At 46.3% G+C, this 18,879-nt stretch overlaps 1 protein-coding gene across 2 annotated transcripts in view; it reads right to left on the reverse strand.

The window, feature by feature from the left end:
* The window catches only part of Inpp5d (inositol polyphosphate-5-phosphatase D), a 99,151-nt gene that overhangs the window by 41,384 nt on the left and 38,888 nt on the right, over window positions 1-18,879 (reverse strand). Inside the window, exons 3-5 of one of the 2 annotated variants that reach the window (XM_034522070.2) lie at window positions 8,465-8,615; window positions 5,856-6,027; window positions 4,066-4,206 (exon numbers count right to left, since the gene is read on the reverse strand). In XM_034522070.2, coding sequence (XP_034377961.2) covers window positions 4,066-4,206; window positions 5,856-6,027; window positions 8,465-8,615 — 464 coding nt within the window. Of the gene's footprint in view, window positions 1-4,065; window positions 4,207-5,855; window positions 6,031-8,464; window positions 8,616-18,879 lie in introns of both variants that reach the window. The other variant, XM_076914854.1, reaches the window with a different exon arrangement.

Consider the following 18,879-nt stretch of genomic DNA (forward strand, 5'->3'; position numbering starts at 1 on the left):
TCCTTCTGCCTGCATTTACCAAGTGCTAACATAGGTTTGCACTACCACACGTGGTCTAAAGGCATTTGGTATGAAACTCAAGGCTTTGTGCCTGCCATCCATGCACGCTACCACCGAATTCTCTCTTTTTAATGTCTATAATAATGTCATGCTCTAGGACTGAGCGTGCCTGAGGTCCTGAGTGGGCTTCTATATTAACTTCTTTTTTTTTTTCTTTTTTTTATATATAATTTATTTTATTTTATGTAAGTACACTGTAGCTGTCTTCAGACACCCATATGAGGGCATCAGATCTCATTATGGATGGTTGTGAGCCACCATGTGGTTGCTGGGATTTGAACTCATGACCTCTGGAAGAGCAGTCAGTGCTCTTAACCACTGAGCCATCTCACCAGCCCCTATATTAACTTCTAATGCCTTTAAGTATATTTCTGTGCTTTACCTCTCCTGTATTTCACTTTAAATAAACTGCCCATCTCTCCCATCAACTTTTTGTTGGGAATTTTGTCATTTCCATATGCTACTATAAAGTTTACTTAGTGATCTGCTTTTTATTTAATCTAGGTACTGTGCTTTTGTATTATTACATTGTTTTCGTTCTAGATGAATTAGATATCATTATAAAGTGATTTATAACTTTTTATTCTCCTATATCCTTTCCCCAGCAATTCCTTGTATAGTATGATTAGATACTTATTAGTAGTATTTACTTGGGAGCAATTATTTGCTCATTTAAAGTTTCTTTGTGGGGCTGGAGAGATGGCTCAGTGGTTAAGAGCACTGACTGCTCTTCAATTCCTGAGTTCAATTCCCAGGAACCACATGGTGGCTCACAACCATCTGTGATAGGATCCGATGCCCTCTTCTGGTGTGTCTGAAGAGAGCTACAGTGTACTCATATACATTAAATAAATAATATTTTTTTAAAAAAAAGAGGGAAAAAAGTTTGTGTGTGTGTGTGTGTGTGTGTGTGTGTATGTGTACTGTATGCACATCTGAGTGTACTGTACTGGTGCACCTGTGCCTGTGTGGAGGCCAGAGGAAGAGGTCATGTGTCTGGGTCTATCCTCTGTGCCTTATTCCCTTGAGACAGGATTTTTGCTGGACTTGAAGCAAGGCTGTGGCCAGCCAGCCTCAGCAGTCCTCCCTCTTGTCTATTACAGTGCTGGGGTTATGAGTGTGTTTCTTAAAGCTGGGTACAGCAATACATGCTCATAAACTAAGCATGGTGGTGACTATGGCAAGAAGAGAGAGGGGTCAGGTTGGCATGAGCTACGTATTGAGACCCTGTCTCAAAAAAGAAGGAACAAAGCAAGTTTTAAAAATTATGAAGAGGTGGCTGGAGACATGGGTCATCAGTTAACAGCTGGCTGCTCCTACAGAGAACCAAGTTCAACTCTGAGTATCCATGTGGAGTGGCTTGCAACAGCCTCTCACTCCAGCTCCAGAGAATCTGTGGCCTTCTTCTGGTCTCTGTGGGTTCATGCATGCACATGGTATATATCCAGATAAGGAGGCATGCACACATATACACAAATGAAAATAAATTAAAACATAAAATAATAAAATGCAGAAATATATATTTTTGCCTATTTGTTTTATCTATGTAAATGATTCCTTTATTTAAACATATTTTTAAATTTTCTATCTTATGTATATGAGTGTATGTGTACTATGTGTAAAACTTGTGTCCACGGAGGTCAGAAGAGGACACCGGATCACCGGATCCCCCGGAACTGTCCCTGTGGGTGCTAGGAACCCAACCCAGGTCCTCTGCAAGATCAGCAAATGTTCTTAACTGCTGAGTCATTTCTCCAGCCCCATGCCTTCTTTTGTTTAATCAGTCACTAAATTACAGTTTTCTTTATGTTGATTCCTCTTTCTCTTAGTTCTCAGAACAGGGTGCAGAGGAGACCCTCAGTCAGTGTTTGCTGGACGGTAGGTGAACAGATGAACTCGTGAACACACCTGGTTAATCAAAGCACTGTTAACACTTGATTTATGTGGAATGCACCTGCAGGGAAGCCAGGGGAACGGAAGACAGCTTGTTCCCTCTACAGGCCTAGTCACCACCTGATCCAGAAAAGCGAAGAGAAGTGTGCAGGGAGGTGAAGAACATTCTAGTCTCTTGAACAACTTGAAGTTCAGCAAATAGAGATATGGAAGCTTTTAACACTGCCATGATATGCCAGAGAAGCAGGCACGTCAGAGAGGGTACTGTCCCCATAGTGATGAGTGAGGCAGGTGCTGGGGACTCGGTGTTGTGGGGAGCTGTGGAAGGGTCTGGACAAAGCTTAGCAAGGACACAACAAAGGTCAGGACCTGTGTCCAGATAGAAATAATACCTTCTTATTAGCTGTCACAAAATGATGCATGTACATTTTTAGAGAAAGGGCCCTTTGTGTGTATCCCCGCCCCCATGATAAATGATTTGCAGCAACAGAACAAAAAATACCGTGGAGACCTATAAAAATGGCAGCCCTGCTTCCAGCAGGCTGTACAAGAACATCCGTTGAGAAAAACAGTTCATTGAAACAAATGACTAGCAAGCCAATCTGACAATTGGTCGATTTGTCAAGGAAATTGTTTGTCACATTTACCAAATGCACTGCCTGTGCCTTTAAGAGCCTTTAAATAGAATGGTGAATTAGATTACTGGTGACAGAAGACTCTTCCTGAATATTAATCAAGCTAAGATTGGTAGAGCACCAGGGAACTGGAAACTACTGTAAGTGCTAACATACCAGAACACGAATTAGCACAGGCTGGCTGCAAGCCTCACCCGTGAGAAATGTTTCTCTGCATTTGTGAGGGGTTTGCTTCGTTACTCCGGATGGCTTTCAGTTACTTCACCGGGTAACTTTTCACACTCCTTGCCAATTCTTTATGTTGTAGATCCAGCCTGTACAATAAAAGTATAATTATGGGGTTTTCTTTGTGAGACAGGGTCTCTCTGTCCTAGAACTCATTATATAGACCAGGCTGGCCTCAAAGTCACAGAGATATGCTGGCCTCTGTCTCCCAAGTTCTAGAATTAAAGGCGTGTGCCACTATGCCCAGCTCCAACCACAGTGTGTTTGTGTTTGTAGTTTATTTTAAGATTAATGTAGTTCAAAATGTACAATCAAAAGAATTTTAAAAATCATGTTTTACTCATTGGTCAGCCATTCAATAACTTTAGTACTGGGGAGTTGATGTTGGCTCACTTTAAACATTGCCATTACCGGAAAACTTGAGCCGTCACCACCCCCACACAAAGTGACTTTAAATTATTTCCTGCCAGGGCCTTTATGTGTTGGCTGGACGTGGGGGCTGTAGCATCAAGGAAGAGTGGCTATAGCCTGAAGGTCTCGGGACTGCTGAGATGGCTCAGCAGGTAAGAAGGCACCTGTGTGAGTTTGTCTGTCCTTTGTCCTACACACAGATATCATAGCACATGCGTGTCTACACACACACACACACACACACAGCAACAGCACATATCCTCCCATACCACAGCACATGCGTGTTCCCCCCAACACATCATAACGTATGTATATATTCCTCCCACGGCACATGTGTGTCCCCACACACACCATGGCACATGAGTGTCCCCCCTTCCTTACACACATGTGCACATGCACACACATAAATTATATATATATATATATATAATATATATAATATATATAATTATATAGCATATAATATATATAAATATATATACTATATAAATATATATAATATCATATATAATAATATATAAATGCATACATGCATCCACCCTGCTCCACCCCAAAACCCAAAAATAGAATAAACAAATGAGCAACTTTCCCAGCCCAGTTAGAGTTCAGAGTCTATGTGAACAAGAGCTTCAAACAAGCATGGAGCATTCCAGAGTCCGCCCGCTGTCCAATTACTGTGAGTACTGCAGAGACATTTGGATAGAGAAGAGACACAAGGTCACTCTAAGAGAGTACCTTCTCTTGCTGTGGCCATCCTCCTGGGTGGGTAGGGGGTCCCATTATCCACTGGTCCCCATTACCCATGAAGCTCCCCCACCCCTCCCTCAGGGGCCTTCATTACCCATGGAGTTCCTTGCAAAGCAGTGAAGTCAGCTTCTTCAGGTGAGGAAGGTTGCTGGAGCCCGTCTTCAGGAAGTCAGAATCCAGGATGAGCTGAGTGCTCAGATAATCCTGGATGGCTTTCAGGTGTTCCTCTGGGAGCCTGAGAAACAAAGAAATAATGAAAGTCTGCTTCCCCGGCACCAGCCACATTGAGGAGTCGTGATCTTTGGTAGGGACATGTACCCATAGAGATCTGTGTGCTCTGTGAAGAAGGTCCCTCAGGTGGGACTGCAGAGGCAGAGGAATAGGTCAAAGCCAGGAAGAGGGCACTTGAGATGAACACTTTCGGACACTGTTGGAGGGGGTGATAGGGCTGGGAAATGGTTATTCTTTTTGTTTGTTTGGTTTGGAGACAGGGTTTCTCTATACAGTCCTGGCTGTCCTAGAACTCACTCTGTAGACCAGGCTGGCCTCAAACTTACACACATCTGCCTGCCTCTGCCACCTGAGTGCTGGGGTCAAAGGTGTGTGCCGCCTCCATCTGACTTTTTGTTTTCTTAAAGAGACAGCCTCAGAAAGACATTGAGGGGTCAATTCTCTATCTTCTTAGTTCGTATAGTTGTAATCCGAGGGCTGGAAGGGCAATCTAGCCTAGAGATAACAAATAGGTCTGACTCTCATGCCAAGTCCAAACTCTCAGTCAAAGGTAGTTACAGTATAGAGGAGCTGGAGTCATCTCAAGCCTCCATTGGAAAGTCAATTTTATTTTCTCTGGGGTTGGCAGTAGGGGATAGGGTATGCCTGTGCAGCCCAGGCTGACTTTGAACTCTTGATCTTCCAGTCTCAAGCCTTCTCTCAGTGCTGTCACTATAGGTATAAGACCACATCTAGTTGACTTCCCAAGTGTTGGAATGACAGACACATACCAAAATGCCTGACTTTTCCATGTGTGATCAGGGCCAGAAACATGAGATCAGGTAGTGGTCCCCACAGCCCATGATTTGGCCTGGTTTGGGACCCAGGTTGTCTCCTCTCAGTCAGACTGTATTACCTGATCCCCTCACCCCTGTCACATATCTCTGGAAACCATGTACTCCCTGGGCTCCAGCTCTTAGCAGCCAGCCTTTCTCCTAGCACTTGATTTGAGTTCTTCTATGAATAATGTCACTTAGCACTGTGCACTCTGTTAATGAAGCTGTAAGTTTCTGGTGCCATCCTGGAGGCACCCAGAGGAGCCGTGTGAGGAGCGAGCAAGCAAGTAGACAGTCACATTGGTTCTCCTGGGGTTCAGGGCTACTGTTTCTCAGACTAAGGTGTGGCTGTGGAATGGAGAGGTCCTCTTGCAGCTGCCTATGGTGGGATGTAGTGTGACAGGCAGGAGCAGCCTCATAGAGTGATTCCCCCTGAGAAACACTTTAGGAACATGGGCGACCATGGGTGTGGAGGTTCCATTTGACCACAGAACGACAGTGACCTTCTACACACAAAAAAAGCAATCTTGCACTTACAGGGCAGAAAGACCTAAAAGTTATGAATGTAAAAAAAAAAAAGAAAGAAAAAACACTCCAAGGAGATCATAAAATCTCACAAGAAAAATGTGAAGACCTTGAGAGAGAAATGGGCTAAGGACAAAATGACTTGGGGGCAGGGAAATAGTCCTGACTAAAAATACAGACATTGGCTTCCAACTCTACTGTGAATAAGAAGGCCTGCTGCTCCCTGCAGTTGGAGCCTGTGCATGCCTGGGTGCTAGATGCTGGGTCCTAGGCACAGGTTGGCTTCCCAGAGGACCCTCCAGGTAGAACTCACCCACTGGTATCCATGCTTTGTAGACGCTGAAACAGTGTCTCGGAGAGACTCAGCCGGGTGACCTCAGGAGCTCGGGGATTTTCTGTTGCAAGAGGAAGGTCCTTGGCTTCACAGGGCCCAGCAGACACAGGAATGTTTCTGGGAGGCAGCTCAGGTGGTGACATGACACTTTCTACTAGGAGAACAGTAGAAACAGATGGCATCGGTGAGGATACTGTCTATACAGCCCTGTTCTGCGTTTCTACCATAGTCCTGTGAGGTCCAGACTACCCAGTTTCAGGTCTGAGTCTGCCCCATTGTTCCCATTCTTCTTCCCTATATTCACGCTGACTAGACAGGGAGCCTTTTGAGGCAGCCCTGCTTTCATGATCCTTAGGTCTGAAGCCACTGGCTGTGGTCTTGTCCTACTGTGTTGCTCAGCAAAGACCTCCTTGGGTCAGTTAGCCCTGAGAAGCACAGGGACACCTTCAGGATTGCTGGCCTTGGACAGATCAGTCGCAGATTGGCGAGATGACTTGGCTCTCAGAATCTACAAAGTATACCCAGGGACTAGGGGCAGGAAATCAAGCCCACTGAATCTCTTTCTTTCTTTCTTTCTTTCTCTCTCTCTCTCTCTCTCTCTCTCTCTCTCTCTCTCTCTCTTACACACACACACACACACTTCTGCCTTCCTTCTCTCCATTCTTCCAGCCCCAGGCTTTCTTTCCCTTTTCTAGATCCTCAGAAACAAATTTAGAAAGCAAAGGGCCTTCTGAGACCTAAAATATCAAACGAACAACTTGCCCTTCATTCTCAAGGGAGATTGAGACCCTTGCCCACCCTTTCAAATATCCTTCATGTGCACAAAGTCAAGGTGACTGGGACATTTAGGTTCAGGACTTCCTGCCCAAGCCCTGCCCTGACACCTAATGGCCACTCTGGCCAGCCATAGCACTGCCCAGGTGACAGGAACAAGAGGTCTTCTCCCTCAGTGTATTTGCATGTTCCTTTCTCTCTGGTTGTGGGAGACAGCTCTGAACCTATTTTGGGCCCTGGAACTGCAGGCCCTCAAGAAGACCCAAGACAGATCAGATGCCTTGGTCCAGGTGCTGGGTGTGCCCCAGCTTTGGATCTTGCAGGTGTCCAGGAGCCTTGTTTGGGGAGGTGAAGTCAAGGTCAGTAGACTGGGATTCTCTCTGGAGCTCTTATAGGAAGCATTAGGGGTTTGCTTCCAATGGCATGCCAAGGGCAGGGCAAGCTGAGGAAAAGCATGGTGGCCTGAGGGAAGGGAAAGTGGTCAATGACAGGTCTACAGGACAAGGTCAAGGCTGCCATGTGGTCTTCTGGTAAGCTTTGGCCTCAGCTATACCTCAGTTGCTGATCTCCAGAGGTCAGACAGAAGAGACAGGGCAGTCCCCATCTAAGCAGGCTTAAGACTATGGTCATCTAGGACAGGTGCTTCACCACAGCCTCTGCTGCTCCTTCAGGATGGTGAGGTGGCTCTCCTGGATGCCCTTTGGAGGGTTTCCAGGAAGGTAGAAGGTTGGAACACAGGCCAGGTAACCCACAGCTAGGCCACAGTACAACCAGATGCCTCGAATTAATGCACCTGGCATATTCTCACCAGGGACAGGTAGGAGCCAGGCCTGGGATGTCAACGCTGCAGGTCTAATGCCTTTCTCAGGGAACCTGCTGGGAACACACTGACCTTTTGAGGGGATCAGGAGGTAACTTGTGGGTTTCTGTCAGGCAAGGAACCTTTGGGATGAAAAGAAGGGTGTTCCGCTGCAGGGCTCTCTTCACGCCTCTCTCTCCATGACTGGCTCCTTGTCTCTGTGCTGGCCTTCACAAACTCTTGGGAACTTTATTTTTTTCCAATGTATTTTAGAAGCCTCTTTACAGATGGTAGTGTCTCACTATGGAGCCCAGGCTAGCTCAAACTCATGGTCTTCCTGCCTCAGTCTCCTAAATTTTGGGATACCCAGTAGCATGTGCCATCATGACCATTTTGGTTGTCTCTAATGATGGTACATGAAGAAGCACTTTCCCATTCTCTCACTTATGTGCAGGGAACTTCTTCACTGCTTTCATTATACTGATGGAACTGACGGCAATGTTGTTTCTAGAGTGTTTGCTGTGTACTGTGAATGGCGTTCCATTCACATGCTCATCTGATCTGATGTTGGGAGAGATTAGTATGTGCTACTGTTATCTAATCTATTTAAAGGGAAGCTTGTGGTTCAGAGAGTCAAGTCTCCCAAGGCCACAAAGGCAAGAAGCCAAGGAGTGGGAGTTCTAGTCCTCACCTGACTTCAGCTATGTTCCCAGCCAATCTTTTCTGTGCCAGCAAGACCATTTAATCCAGTGGTTCTGAACCTTCCTAATGCTGCAACCCTTTAATATGGTCCTCATGTTGTGGTGACCGCAACCATAAAATTATTTTGTTGCTACTTTGTAACTATAATTTTGCTACTATTAGGAATTTCAATGCAGATACCTAGTACGAGATACCTGTGAAAGGATCGTTCAACCTCCAAAGAGGTTTTCTGGTCTATTAGCGCCTGTGAGTCTGGACCACAGAGTCTTGTTGCCACCTCCCTACCCTTGTCGTCCCCTCCTTCCCTTCCTACCAGTGTCCTCTTCAGCCTCATCAATGGCGTCTTCCTCCTCCAGAGGCACAGGGTACTGCAGGTGGGTCACCAGCCCCATGTTTTCCTTCTTGTAAAACTCGATGAGTTGGTCCAGCTTTGTGAAGAACTTCATGGGGACACCTTCGGATGCCTGAGGACAGAAGCCCCGGACAGAACACACTTTAGAATGTCACCCAACCACAAAGGCCACCTTGAGCAGAGATTGAAGACACTGGGAGTGACCATATTCCAGAAAAAGCCTCGGGCTCTCTCTCCACCCACATATCCTGTAGCCAGTGGCTCCCAGGAGTCCTTTGCAAAGGTGCAAATAGGAGTAGTTTGTTTTTTCTTTCCATCTGTTAAGAATTATTTCTATAAGTACTTTACTATACAAATTAGTATATTTTTTGTTATCTCCAAATTAGAAAATGTCAGTTTTTAAAATAAACCACCTATAATCTCAAAGGCCCAAGAGTTCTATTTTTACAAGTTTAGGTGTGTGTGTGTGTGGTGAACAGAGCTATTTTTGCTCCCCCCCACAAAGACCATTTCTAAAAATTATTTTTTATTTTTGGTATTCAAGTTAGAGCTCAGACACATGCTCTCACGCATGCAAAGCACACACAGCCCTACTGTGAGTGCCAGCCCAGGCCCAAACTATTTGTTTATTAATAACTTATTTTTGCAGTGCTAGAGATTGACCCCAGGACTTTACACAAGCTCGGCAAACATCATACATCTCCTGTCTCTGCCTCCCGGGTGCTGGGATTACAGATGTGTGTCAGCAGGCACCAAGAGGCTGTCATTTTTAACCTTATTTTGAAGCAGGTTTGCTCTAAACTATCCAGACTGAGCTTGAATAAATCATCCTCCCAGCTCAACCCCCAGAGTAACTGGGGTTAAGAACACATGCTACCACACATGGCTTGGTTTATTTTATTTAAGGCTTTTTGAAATGGGGTCTGGCTGTGTGACCCAAGGTGGCCTCAAGCTTGCAACCATCCTCCTGCATCAGATTCTCAAGGGCTTAAAAATTACAAGCTTGTGCCACTACACTTGACTATTGTTTTTAAACATAGAAAAACTCATTCTTGTAGTTTTTTTTCCATTTGTTTTTTTTTTGTTTGTTTGTTTTTTGTTTTTTTTTTTGTTGTTGTTGTTTTCAAGACAGGGTTTCTCTGTGTAGTCCTGACTATCCTGGAACTCATTCTGTAGACCAGGCTGGCCTCAAACTCAGAAATCCTCCTGCCTCTGCCTCCCAAGTGCTGGGATTAAGGGCGTGTGCCACCACTGCCTGGCTTTCCATTGTTTAAATTCTAATTCTTGTTTGTTTTTTGAATGGGTCTCACTATGAAGCCCTGACTAACCTGGAACCCACAGAGATTTTTCTGTTCCTGCTTCTTGAGTCCTGGGATTTAAGGTGTGCACTAACACGCTTAGAGTTAGTCACTTTTTTTAAGAGTAAAAAATTGTTTTGTACCATGTGATTGCAGTGCCCCATGGAGGCCACAAGAGGGAATCAGATCCTTTGGACTGGCGTTAAAGATCATTGTGAGCCACCATGTGGGTGCTGGGAACTGAAGTCAGAATCCTCTGCAAGAGCAGCTAAGGCTCTTAACCACTTGGACCTCTTATCCAGCCCTTAATTATGTTTGCTTGTTTGTTTTTTCAATCAAAAGTCAGAAAGTGGTTCAAGTAACACAGGAATCTTCACCAGTTTGTGCCTCTGCTGTTGATGATGAAGGTGACTCTGCTCTACTCTTACAACACTCTGGGACCAGGACTCTTTTGTATGTTGGAGGAAGAGCCAACTCCAACAGGAAATTCAAGGTCTTCCCTGAACTGCCAGCCCGGCCCCCACCATGATGTTCCTTCATCCGTCTAGGTATACCCTTGCTAAGACAGCTATCCCTACAGGCAGCCAGACCAGAGCCAGAGACCAAGGTGCTGCAGGTAATGAGATACACACTCTCTATAGTGAGTCTTCTGTGGCTTCGTGGGGTCAGAATCCCTCTACCTGGGCCAAGTGCCTGCCCATAGTTTACTCTTGTCTTATTATTATTTAACTTATTTTAATTTTAAGACAATGTTTTACATAGTGGCTCAGGTTGGCCTCAAACTCATGGAACTCTTCTGTCTCAGCTATGTAAGTGTTGGGATTCAGGCATGAGATAACACGCCCAGTTGTCCCTGTCATTTTAACAATGACTTGTGTCCATCTTCAGGTTTAGAGATCAGAAGCTAAACCATTTCTTTAGGGCCAGCTAGCTGTCTTCTTACTGAAAGAAACCTATTGCTTGTGGTAAACCAGGCCAATAGGAAGATGGGTTTGGGTTGGAAAGTCCTCATGGGAGGGCGAGCAGATGGTTGAATCAATGACCTCAACATTAGATTCCTATTGCTGATGGTTTGACAGCCTGAACTGGGAGGTTTGACCTGGTGGCTTCAGCATCTCAGGTGAATGGAACAGAATCAGGTATCTTGCCAACTTGATGGGATTAAGACTCACCATGGACACAAGTCTTTAGGCAGATCTAGGTTAGGCTTACTGAGGTAGGAAAACCCATCCTAAATGTAGGTGACATCATCCCACGGGCTGAGGTCCAGGACTGAGTAAAAAGGAGAAAGCAAACTGGCACCAGCATTCATCACTGTTTCCCTAAGACTGTAGTAGGGTCACGCGGCCTTGTGTGAGAACACTCTCTGTGGACTCAGGCGGTCCACATGGTTCCAGGTCTCCCTCTGCATGCTTTCCTCTCTCCGTGTGTACTTGTACGCTCATGTGCTTTGCACACAAAAATCTGTATGCGTGTGTGTGTGTGTGTGTGTGCTCATACTGGATAACTTAGGCTCTCTTAGTAAATTTATAGAGAGCTTAGCAAACCCATCTGTTTATTCTTTTCAATAAACTTCCTTGTCTCCTCAAAGCCCCCATGCTGCTCAATCTCTTATAAGCACTGTTAACCACCTGAGTGGCAGCCCCTGCCAAGATTCACAAAATATTCTTTCAGTGGTTCAAATGCGAACAAGAATGGAATAACAAGAATGATTGATGAGATGTAAGACCTGTGAACTCATTTCAGGTAAAGCAGCCATAAGTGTGTGTTGTCTTGTCAGGGGGGTTCTGGGTAATAGATGACACACCACTGGGCATTCAGAAAGAGAATGAAAGTATCAAAGAAGTTGGAGGTGGGCTGATTCATGAGTGAATCTGAGAAAGGAGTCTCAGCAGGGAGTGGAGAGTGCCTAAGGACTACATGAGAGAAAGCTGATGCGATGTGGGGTTTAGGAGGCACGCAAGCTGCAGTGCACATTATTCTATACAGCAGGGAAAAAAGCCCGAACCAAACCCAGAAACTGGACCTATGCTGCACTATTGAATTGTAGACATGTGGCGGTGGCGGGTGTGGGGGGGTGAGTGGGGGACAGTAAACAATGGTAGATGAATAGGCTGTGTATTAAGCAAGTAGAGGAATGGAGAAGCTAAAGGGATCCCACAGGGAGGAGGCAGGAGCTGGAGGCAGCTGTGAAGGCTGTGAGAGCTGTTAGCCAACCATGCCTCTCTGGCCCCAGGCTTGTGCTTGCACAGTCATGGAGGCCAGGGAGCAGGGCCTGGCAGGCCAGGGTGGCTGACGGCCTAGGTGGGTCAGACTTCCAGGAAGATATGGAGTGTAGGGTTGAGTTCAAACTTCAAAGATAGTGAAGCAGGCACCTCTGGGTGGATGCATGCACATGAGCCAGTTCAGAATGGCACTACTAAGAACCGAGGCTTTCCTCTGCCTTCCGTAGGCACCGACTCCCCAAGTGTGGGACAGTTTGGATTGTCTTCCCACTTATTAGAAAGGCAACCCCTGTATTCACATGTAAATGGTATTTGGAGGTAAAGCCGTTGTAACGTGAGAGGCTGTGATGGTGTCAGTGGCTCTTGTTGCAGAGGAAAAGCAGTCTCAGCCCACACTTGCTGTCTGGCCATAGGATACCCTATGCCATGCTGTGATAGAAGGCTCTCACTAGATAGAAGCCCACACATAGCTCCTAAGCATCCAACATGCTTGTGGCATTCCATTACAGCAACAAGTCTATTTATTTATATATGTGTGCAGTGAATATACACACATGCAAGGCCAACTAAAGAGATAGGGATGAGACGGGAGGCAGAGATGCCAGGTGGATGCCTGGGTCCACTCGACAGAGAAATGTCTTTGCAAAGCCCATATGGCCACACTATAATATAGACTCACTACCCAGGAGCCGGGGCTCAGGGACAGCTCTGAGTGCTTCCTAACTTCTAGTACCCAGAAAGAGGACAGGGGCCCTCCTAAGGGAAGCAAATTCCCATGAGGTAAATTTCAATTGTTATGCCACGTGGGCCAGCAGGAAGCAGCCTGTCTTTACAAGCAGCAGACAGAGGCTGAGGAGATGGTGAGGATATGGGTGCCAACAGGCCAGAGAAAGGGGAATCTTGGAGACACAGTACAAAATGCTGTCTTCATATGTTAAAAGGCTTAAAAGGTTCTGTGTCCAGGCAGAGTGGCTAGTGAATGGCTGGCTCCGTGTAGCCAATAAGCCCCACTAAGCCTAAACCAACACGTGAGAAGGACCTTCTAGGTGGCAGTGTACTGACTGTGAGCCAGGAGGAACAATGTCTTTAAGTAATGAGCCCAGAGGTCCCCTTCTACATCCAATATTTCACACATCCACCTGCCTAAGAGGCCCCCCTTCCCTATAGGAGTTGGGTCTACATACGACATCTAAGTCTGGGGTGCCTGGCAACTGCTGACTCTGTGGGGTTACCACACTGGAACCAGACAGAATGACAGGCAAGAGTTTGCAGTTTTGTGAACTTGACACAATCTGGAATTACCTAGGAAGAGAACCCCAATGAAGAATTGTCTGGATCAGGTTGGCCTGTGGCATATGTGTGTGTGGTGGGGGAGAGGGGGCAGGCAGGGAACAGGAGAAGAGTCTTGTCTTAATTTAGTAGATTGGGAAGACCCAGCCCACTGTGGGCGGCACCATCCTCTAGTTTTGGGTTCTACACTGTGTAAGAGTGATTGGAGACCCTAAGCGCAACATGTATACAAGCATTAATTTCTCTCTGCTCTTGATTGTGGATATGGCTAGCTGTTTACATTCTTGCTTCTCTCTCTCTCTCTCTCTCTCTCTCTCTCTCTCTCTCTCTCTCTCTCTCTCTCTTATTTGTTTTTCGAGATAGGGTTTCTCTGTGTAGCCCTGGCTGTCCTGGAACTCACTCTGTAGACCATGCTAACTTTGAACTCAGAGATCCACCTGCCTCTGCCTCTCTCTCCCTTTGAGCACTAGGACCAGAGGCACACACCACTGCTGCCTGGTTACCACTTTCACTTCCCCATTACAAAGGGCTGTAATGTGGAATTGTGAGCAAAAATAAACCTTGTCTTTCCCCCTAAGTTGCTTTTTGTTATTACTGCAACAGGAAATAAAACTAGGTTAGATACCTCCTGTGTGCTTGGGGTTGGAGAGAGAAACAGTAAGAGGTGGGGCTTGGTGTATCCCTTTCCTTCTAACAATCCCAAAGGTGGTGCTTTTTCAACTATTTTAAAACGTAAATTGTGGTCAAGAGAGGTGTCATAGGTATTAGTCAGAGTCTTAGCATGAAGCAGATGGCCATATAAAACTAAAGTTTGGGGAGAGCGTGTTAGGTAGAGGGGTGGAGTTCTAGAGCTAACAGCGGAGAGGAACATTTTACCCCTACCCCTGGAACTCCCCAGGAGAAGGATAGTGTTGGAACCCAGAGAGAGCACCCAGCAGGAGTGGAGGCCCCTGTGGATCGGGGAATCCCAGGGCCATAGATCCCCCACCACACACACACACACACACACACACACACACACACACACTCTGATTCTTCATTATCTTCTTCTCACCATCTTACCTCCTGGCTGGCTCCCACTGGCTAAACCCAATGAGAACCTAGGGGAATGAATAGACCAGAGGGCAAAGAGAAAATTCTCAGCATGCTCATTCATGATGGCCGAGCAGCACCTGTGTGTCACATGGAACATGGGGCTCAGATCAAGAAGGCCTTGATCATGGTTTCCTGGCAGCAGAGGGGTGTGGCTCTGGATTCTTAGCGTCCAGGCTGCCAGCTTTTGTTCCCCATTCTGCAGCTATGGCCTTCCTTAAAAGATGCACCAAGTCATTTTGAAATAGAGAAGGAACCCCACAGGTCTCCAGTTAGCTGTGTGCCTCCAACACACTTCTGAGCTGTTTATTGATGTACCCTCACTGTGCCCCTCAGGAATGGTTCCCCATGATACCCATGAACCGTGAGATTCCTGCTCCACGGCGACTCTCTTCTTCTACTTGGTAGGGTTGAATCCCTTCTCTCTTTAACAGATCAACTAGAGCATGTGGCAGGCAGTTTAAAAAAAAAAATGAGCACATCCAGTAAAAGCATCTTTATCAGGGTGTTGGGCGTGGCATGTGCTGAGTGGGCGTGGCATGTGCTGAGTGGCCAAAGCCCTTCCACTGTCCTCCACCCTCAGCCTTAGGCTCTTCCTCCTTTAAATAATGCTTGTAACTGGAATATCCCAGGCTTGAGGCAGATAGACCTCTCCCTGGTATTTGCTTAATCAACAGACTGGACATGAATTTATTATGTTCAGAATCAAAAGTCACATACAAGAAAACAGGGTAAAGATTAGTTCTGTTTGTGAAAGGAAACGTAGTCTATTCCCTTGTTCCTGATTAGTTAATATATCTATACAGAGTGTCTAGAAGCAGCATTTTTTATAAGGCCTTTGTAAGACAACAACCCAAGGAGCCTAGCTTTGAATACACAGCTCACTCTGCCTTGGGGTCTAACTCTAGTGTCTACTCCCCCCCACCCCTACCCCCACATTCATTTAAGAGCCTTGAGAAACTCAGTCTTACAACCCAAGTCATTTTCCAGAGGAAACTGGTGCGGCACATAACCACAGGCCCACCACTGCTCTGAGATACACCTGCTCCATAAAACAGACCCTGTCATTGGAAGAGGTGGAGGGAAGCAGAGGAAAGTGGACTGCCCAGCTAGACCTTATAGGGAAAATTCTTGATCTCCTATTCTTTGTGTGTGTGTGTGTTTCTTTTTTTTTTAATTATCAAATCATAATTTTTACTTTTTAACACAGGTGTTATAAACACGAAAATGCAGGATGTGGGGAAGGGGATGACACAGGAGCATAGGTGTTCAGGGGGAGTACAGATATCTTTCAGAACAGGGTATCAGTTGGGTGAAGGTTCAGGGGACAGGTCACTATGACTCTGCCTATGATTCACTTGTCCTTATTTAAGTTGGTACTATCCGCCAAGGCTGCCTATTTACAAGGTCTATGACTACTCAGGCTGGTAAATTTCCACAAAAGCTGCCTGTTTACAATAGCTTATAGCCATCTGTTTCAGTGTTTTTCCACAGAGACCCAAGACTTTGGTTTAGCAGGCATGTATGTCAGGCCTATTGCTGATTTTAGGCTTATGGCTGATTTTAGGCCTTCAGTGTATAAACAGGGCTGCCCCGACATCTCCTCCCTTCTCAAAGTATAGAAGGGCCACAGCGATTTTAATCTTGCTAAGGCGGGGATAGAGGCCTGACCTCCAGTAATTAAAGGGGACCTTGTAATGGCTTCACTCCTCCTGTCGTTGTCCAGTGAGGCATGAGGGCCATACCTATCCTGATGTCTTTTTCCTGGAGAGGGGATACTTTTGACATCAACCCCTATGCAGTCGGGCTTTTCCCTCAGGGAACCCAGAAACATATTTTAAACTTTTATTTATATTTCTTGCAGTGCTTAGCCTCGCAGCCTAAGCAAGAATTCAGATCGCCAGTCAGAGGGGGTTCTGGGTGATGTTCTCCTATCTCTTGGCATCTGCATCTACCAGAGAGCCATATCCTGGAAGGTACAAAGCCATGCACAAAGGTTTTGGGTAGGAAGGGCTACCCCTTGGGCTGGAGGCAGGGGTTTCAGGAAGAGGAGGTTACTAGTGCCTTTGAGACAAAGGTCAGCTGAAGGTCAGCTGGTGTTCAGACTACTGGCTGCTTTTTCAGATTCAGTCCTGGGGGATGACTGAAAACACCCTCCTGGGGGAGGGAGAGCAGGCCAGGGAGGTCAGGGCCCTAGACAGGCTGAAACTTCCCAGGGGATAGTTTTAATGTCAGCACTGTCTGCCATCTCTAAATGCAGAACTGAAATAGACTGGGCACAGGGGAGGAAGTCTGCCAGATGCTGAGCCAGAAGTGTGGGGCTCTGGGTAGTTACTCCTGAAGGTTGGGGCAGCCTTCATTTTAGGCTGAAAAGCCTATCCAGAGTCGGACTGCAGGCCTGCAATGCCAGCACTTGGGAGGCAGTGACAGGATCAGGAATTCAAGGTGATCCTCAGCTACTTAGCCATTCTGAGGCTAACCTATCCAGTTACCATGGCAATTTTATAGATGGTGGGAAATGGGTAGTGGAGAACCCAAAGCAAAGAGCTCTGGTCACTATCCCATTAAATCAAAGCACTCATTTCAGGGCCAAGGAGAAAGCCAGAAGACAGGGCTTAGGCAGTGGGGTGAAAACACGTTTGTCTGCTGTGCAGAGGGGTGCCAGTGGTCACGTTTACCATTTCTGCTCCTTAGTGAGGACCCTGGGTCTGCCGAAGTTGAAAAGAGGTGATGGGATCAGGCATGGGTTAGATTCAGTCCAGCCTTGGAGGCGCCCCACAGATACAACTTACACAGAAGATCTGAGTGCTGTGCTGGCTGCTGGAGGGAGGGTCAGGGCAGCTTGGAGTTCGGCTGGGCTGACCAGGCCTTTGTGTTCTGGATACGAAGGTCTGCCATCTTCTTATATGGTTATCAGTGGGGCTAGGACCCAGCTTCTCCCGAGTCTCTCTTCACAGGGCCCTCTGTCCTCTCCTATCTCTGTAACCATCAGGAGGTTTCTTCTACCTCCCCTTCTGCGTTCTTCTCAATGTTTAGTCACCGATTCTACCTCTGTCAAACAGACCCCATGTCGGTGAAGGGGAGGACACATGATTTCTGGGGCCTCTAGAGTTCTGTAGCATTTATTATTATTATTTTTTTAAACAGGGTTTTGAAGCTTTTGGGAGCATTTAAGAGCTGGTGTGTGTATTCATGTAGTATAAATGGATTGATATTTTAATTTTTATTTATTGATTGATCCAAGTTCTTACACTATAGCCCAGGCTTGACTCAAACTCATCATCCGAGTGTGGAGATTACAGGTGCAAACCACCACCACTGGTCAGGATGACATCACTCTGGTAACAGTATAGAGCAAGAGTAGATGCTGTACCTGAATTAGGGACGTAGGGTGGAAGATGGGGAGAGGGGCAGGGAAGAACACTAAGACACTGAGGAGGCATGGCCAGCTAGAAAGACCCTGAAGCCTTCGGAAAGGGGGAGGTTGGCTGGGAATAGTTTGGGGGTCTGCTTTAGACTCAGAAATCTGTCCTCAGTTATAAGGCTGATAATGGTTTCATATCCCCATAGAAGACAGTTCATCTCCCTCCTTCTCTTTCTGAGATAGGATTTTGCTCTGGAGCCCAGGCTGGACTCACATTCACTATATAGCTCAGGCTAGTGAGGAACTTGAGATTCTCCTGCCTCAGCCTTCCCAAGTATGGGGATTATAGGCATGACCCACCAGGCCCAGCTCCCCTTCCTCTTGTTATCAACAGTTTCATTGTTTTGTCGCCTTTAAGTAGCTAGAGCCAACTTCTGGAGTCATGGAGCTGGTAAAGATGCAGTCAGATACAGAGACAGTGGGGCTGACGGCACAGTGGAGACTGAGATAAGGAAGTATCCAGATCCCGAGAAGCCACTGAAGATGACGAGGCCAAAGGGACAGCTGAGCAGGGCACTGGTTCCATACCTGCTAGGAAACAAGAAGCATGCAAGCCAGGCTAGGGAAGGAGCAGCAGAGCAAGCAATTCTGCCATTTTAGATTTGAATGGGAAGTAGCAGTGTGAATTGTGTACACACACACACACACACACACACACACACACACACACACACTTCTTGGTTCTGTCTGCTGAGAAGGCCTAGAAGTGATAGCATATGAATAGCCATGAGCATGCTCACTGTTCACATCTTGGGTGCTGAGCACCTTTCCCCATTACAAAAACCCAGAGGGCCTTTAGTTCAGCTAATAACCTACAATCTGGGGCCGCGAAGGCATGTTATATAAACATGTAATATAGACGGCTCTGGAGCAGCGGTTCTCAACCTGTGGGTTGTGACCCCTCTGGCAAACCTCTATCTCCAAGAATATTTACCATCTGATGTATAACAGTAGCAAAATTACAGTTAATGAAGTCGCAATGAAAATAATTTTATGGTTGGAAGTCACCACAACATGAAGAACTGTATTAAAGGGTCACAGCACTAG

Source organism: Arvicanthis niloticus, chromosome 17, assembly GCF_011762505.2.
Source record: "Arvicanthis niloticus isolate mArvNil1 chromosome 17, mArvNil1.pat.X, whole genome shotgun sequence".
Taxonomy (NCBI): domain Eukaryota; kingdom Metazoa; phylum Chordata; class Mammalia; order Rodentia; family Muridae; genus Arvicanthis; species Arvicanthis niloticus.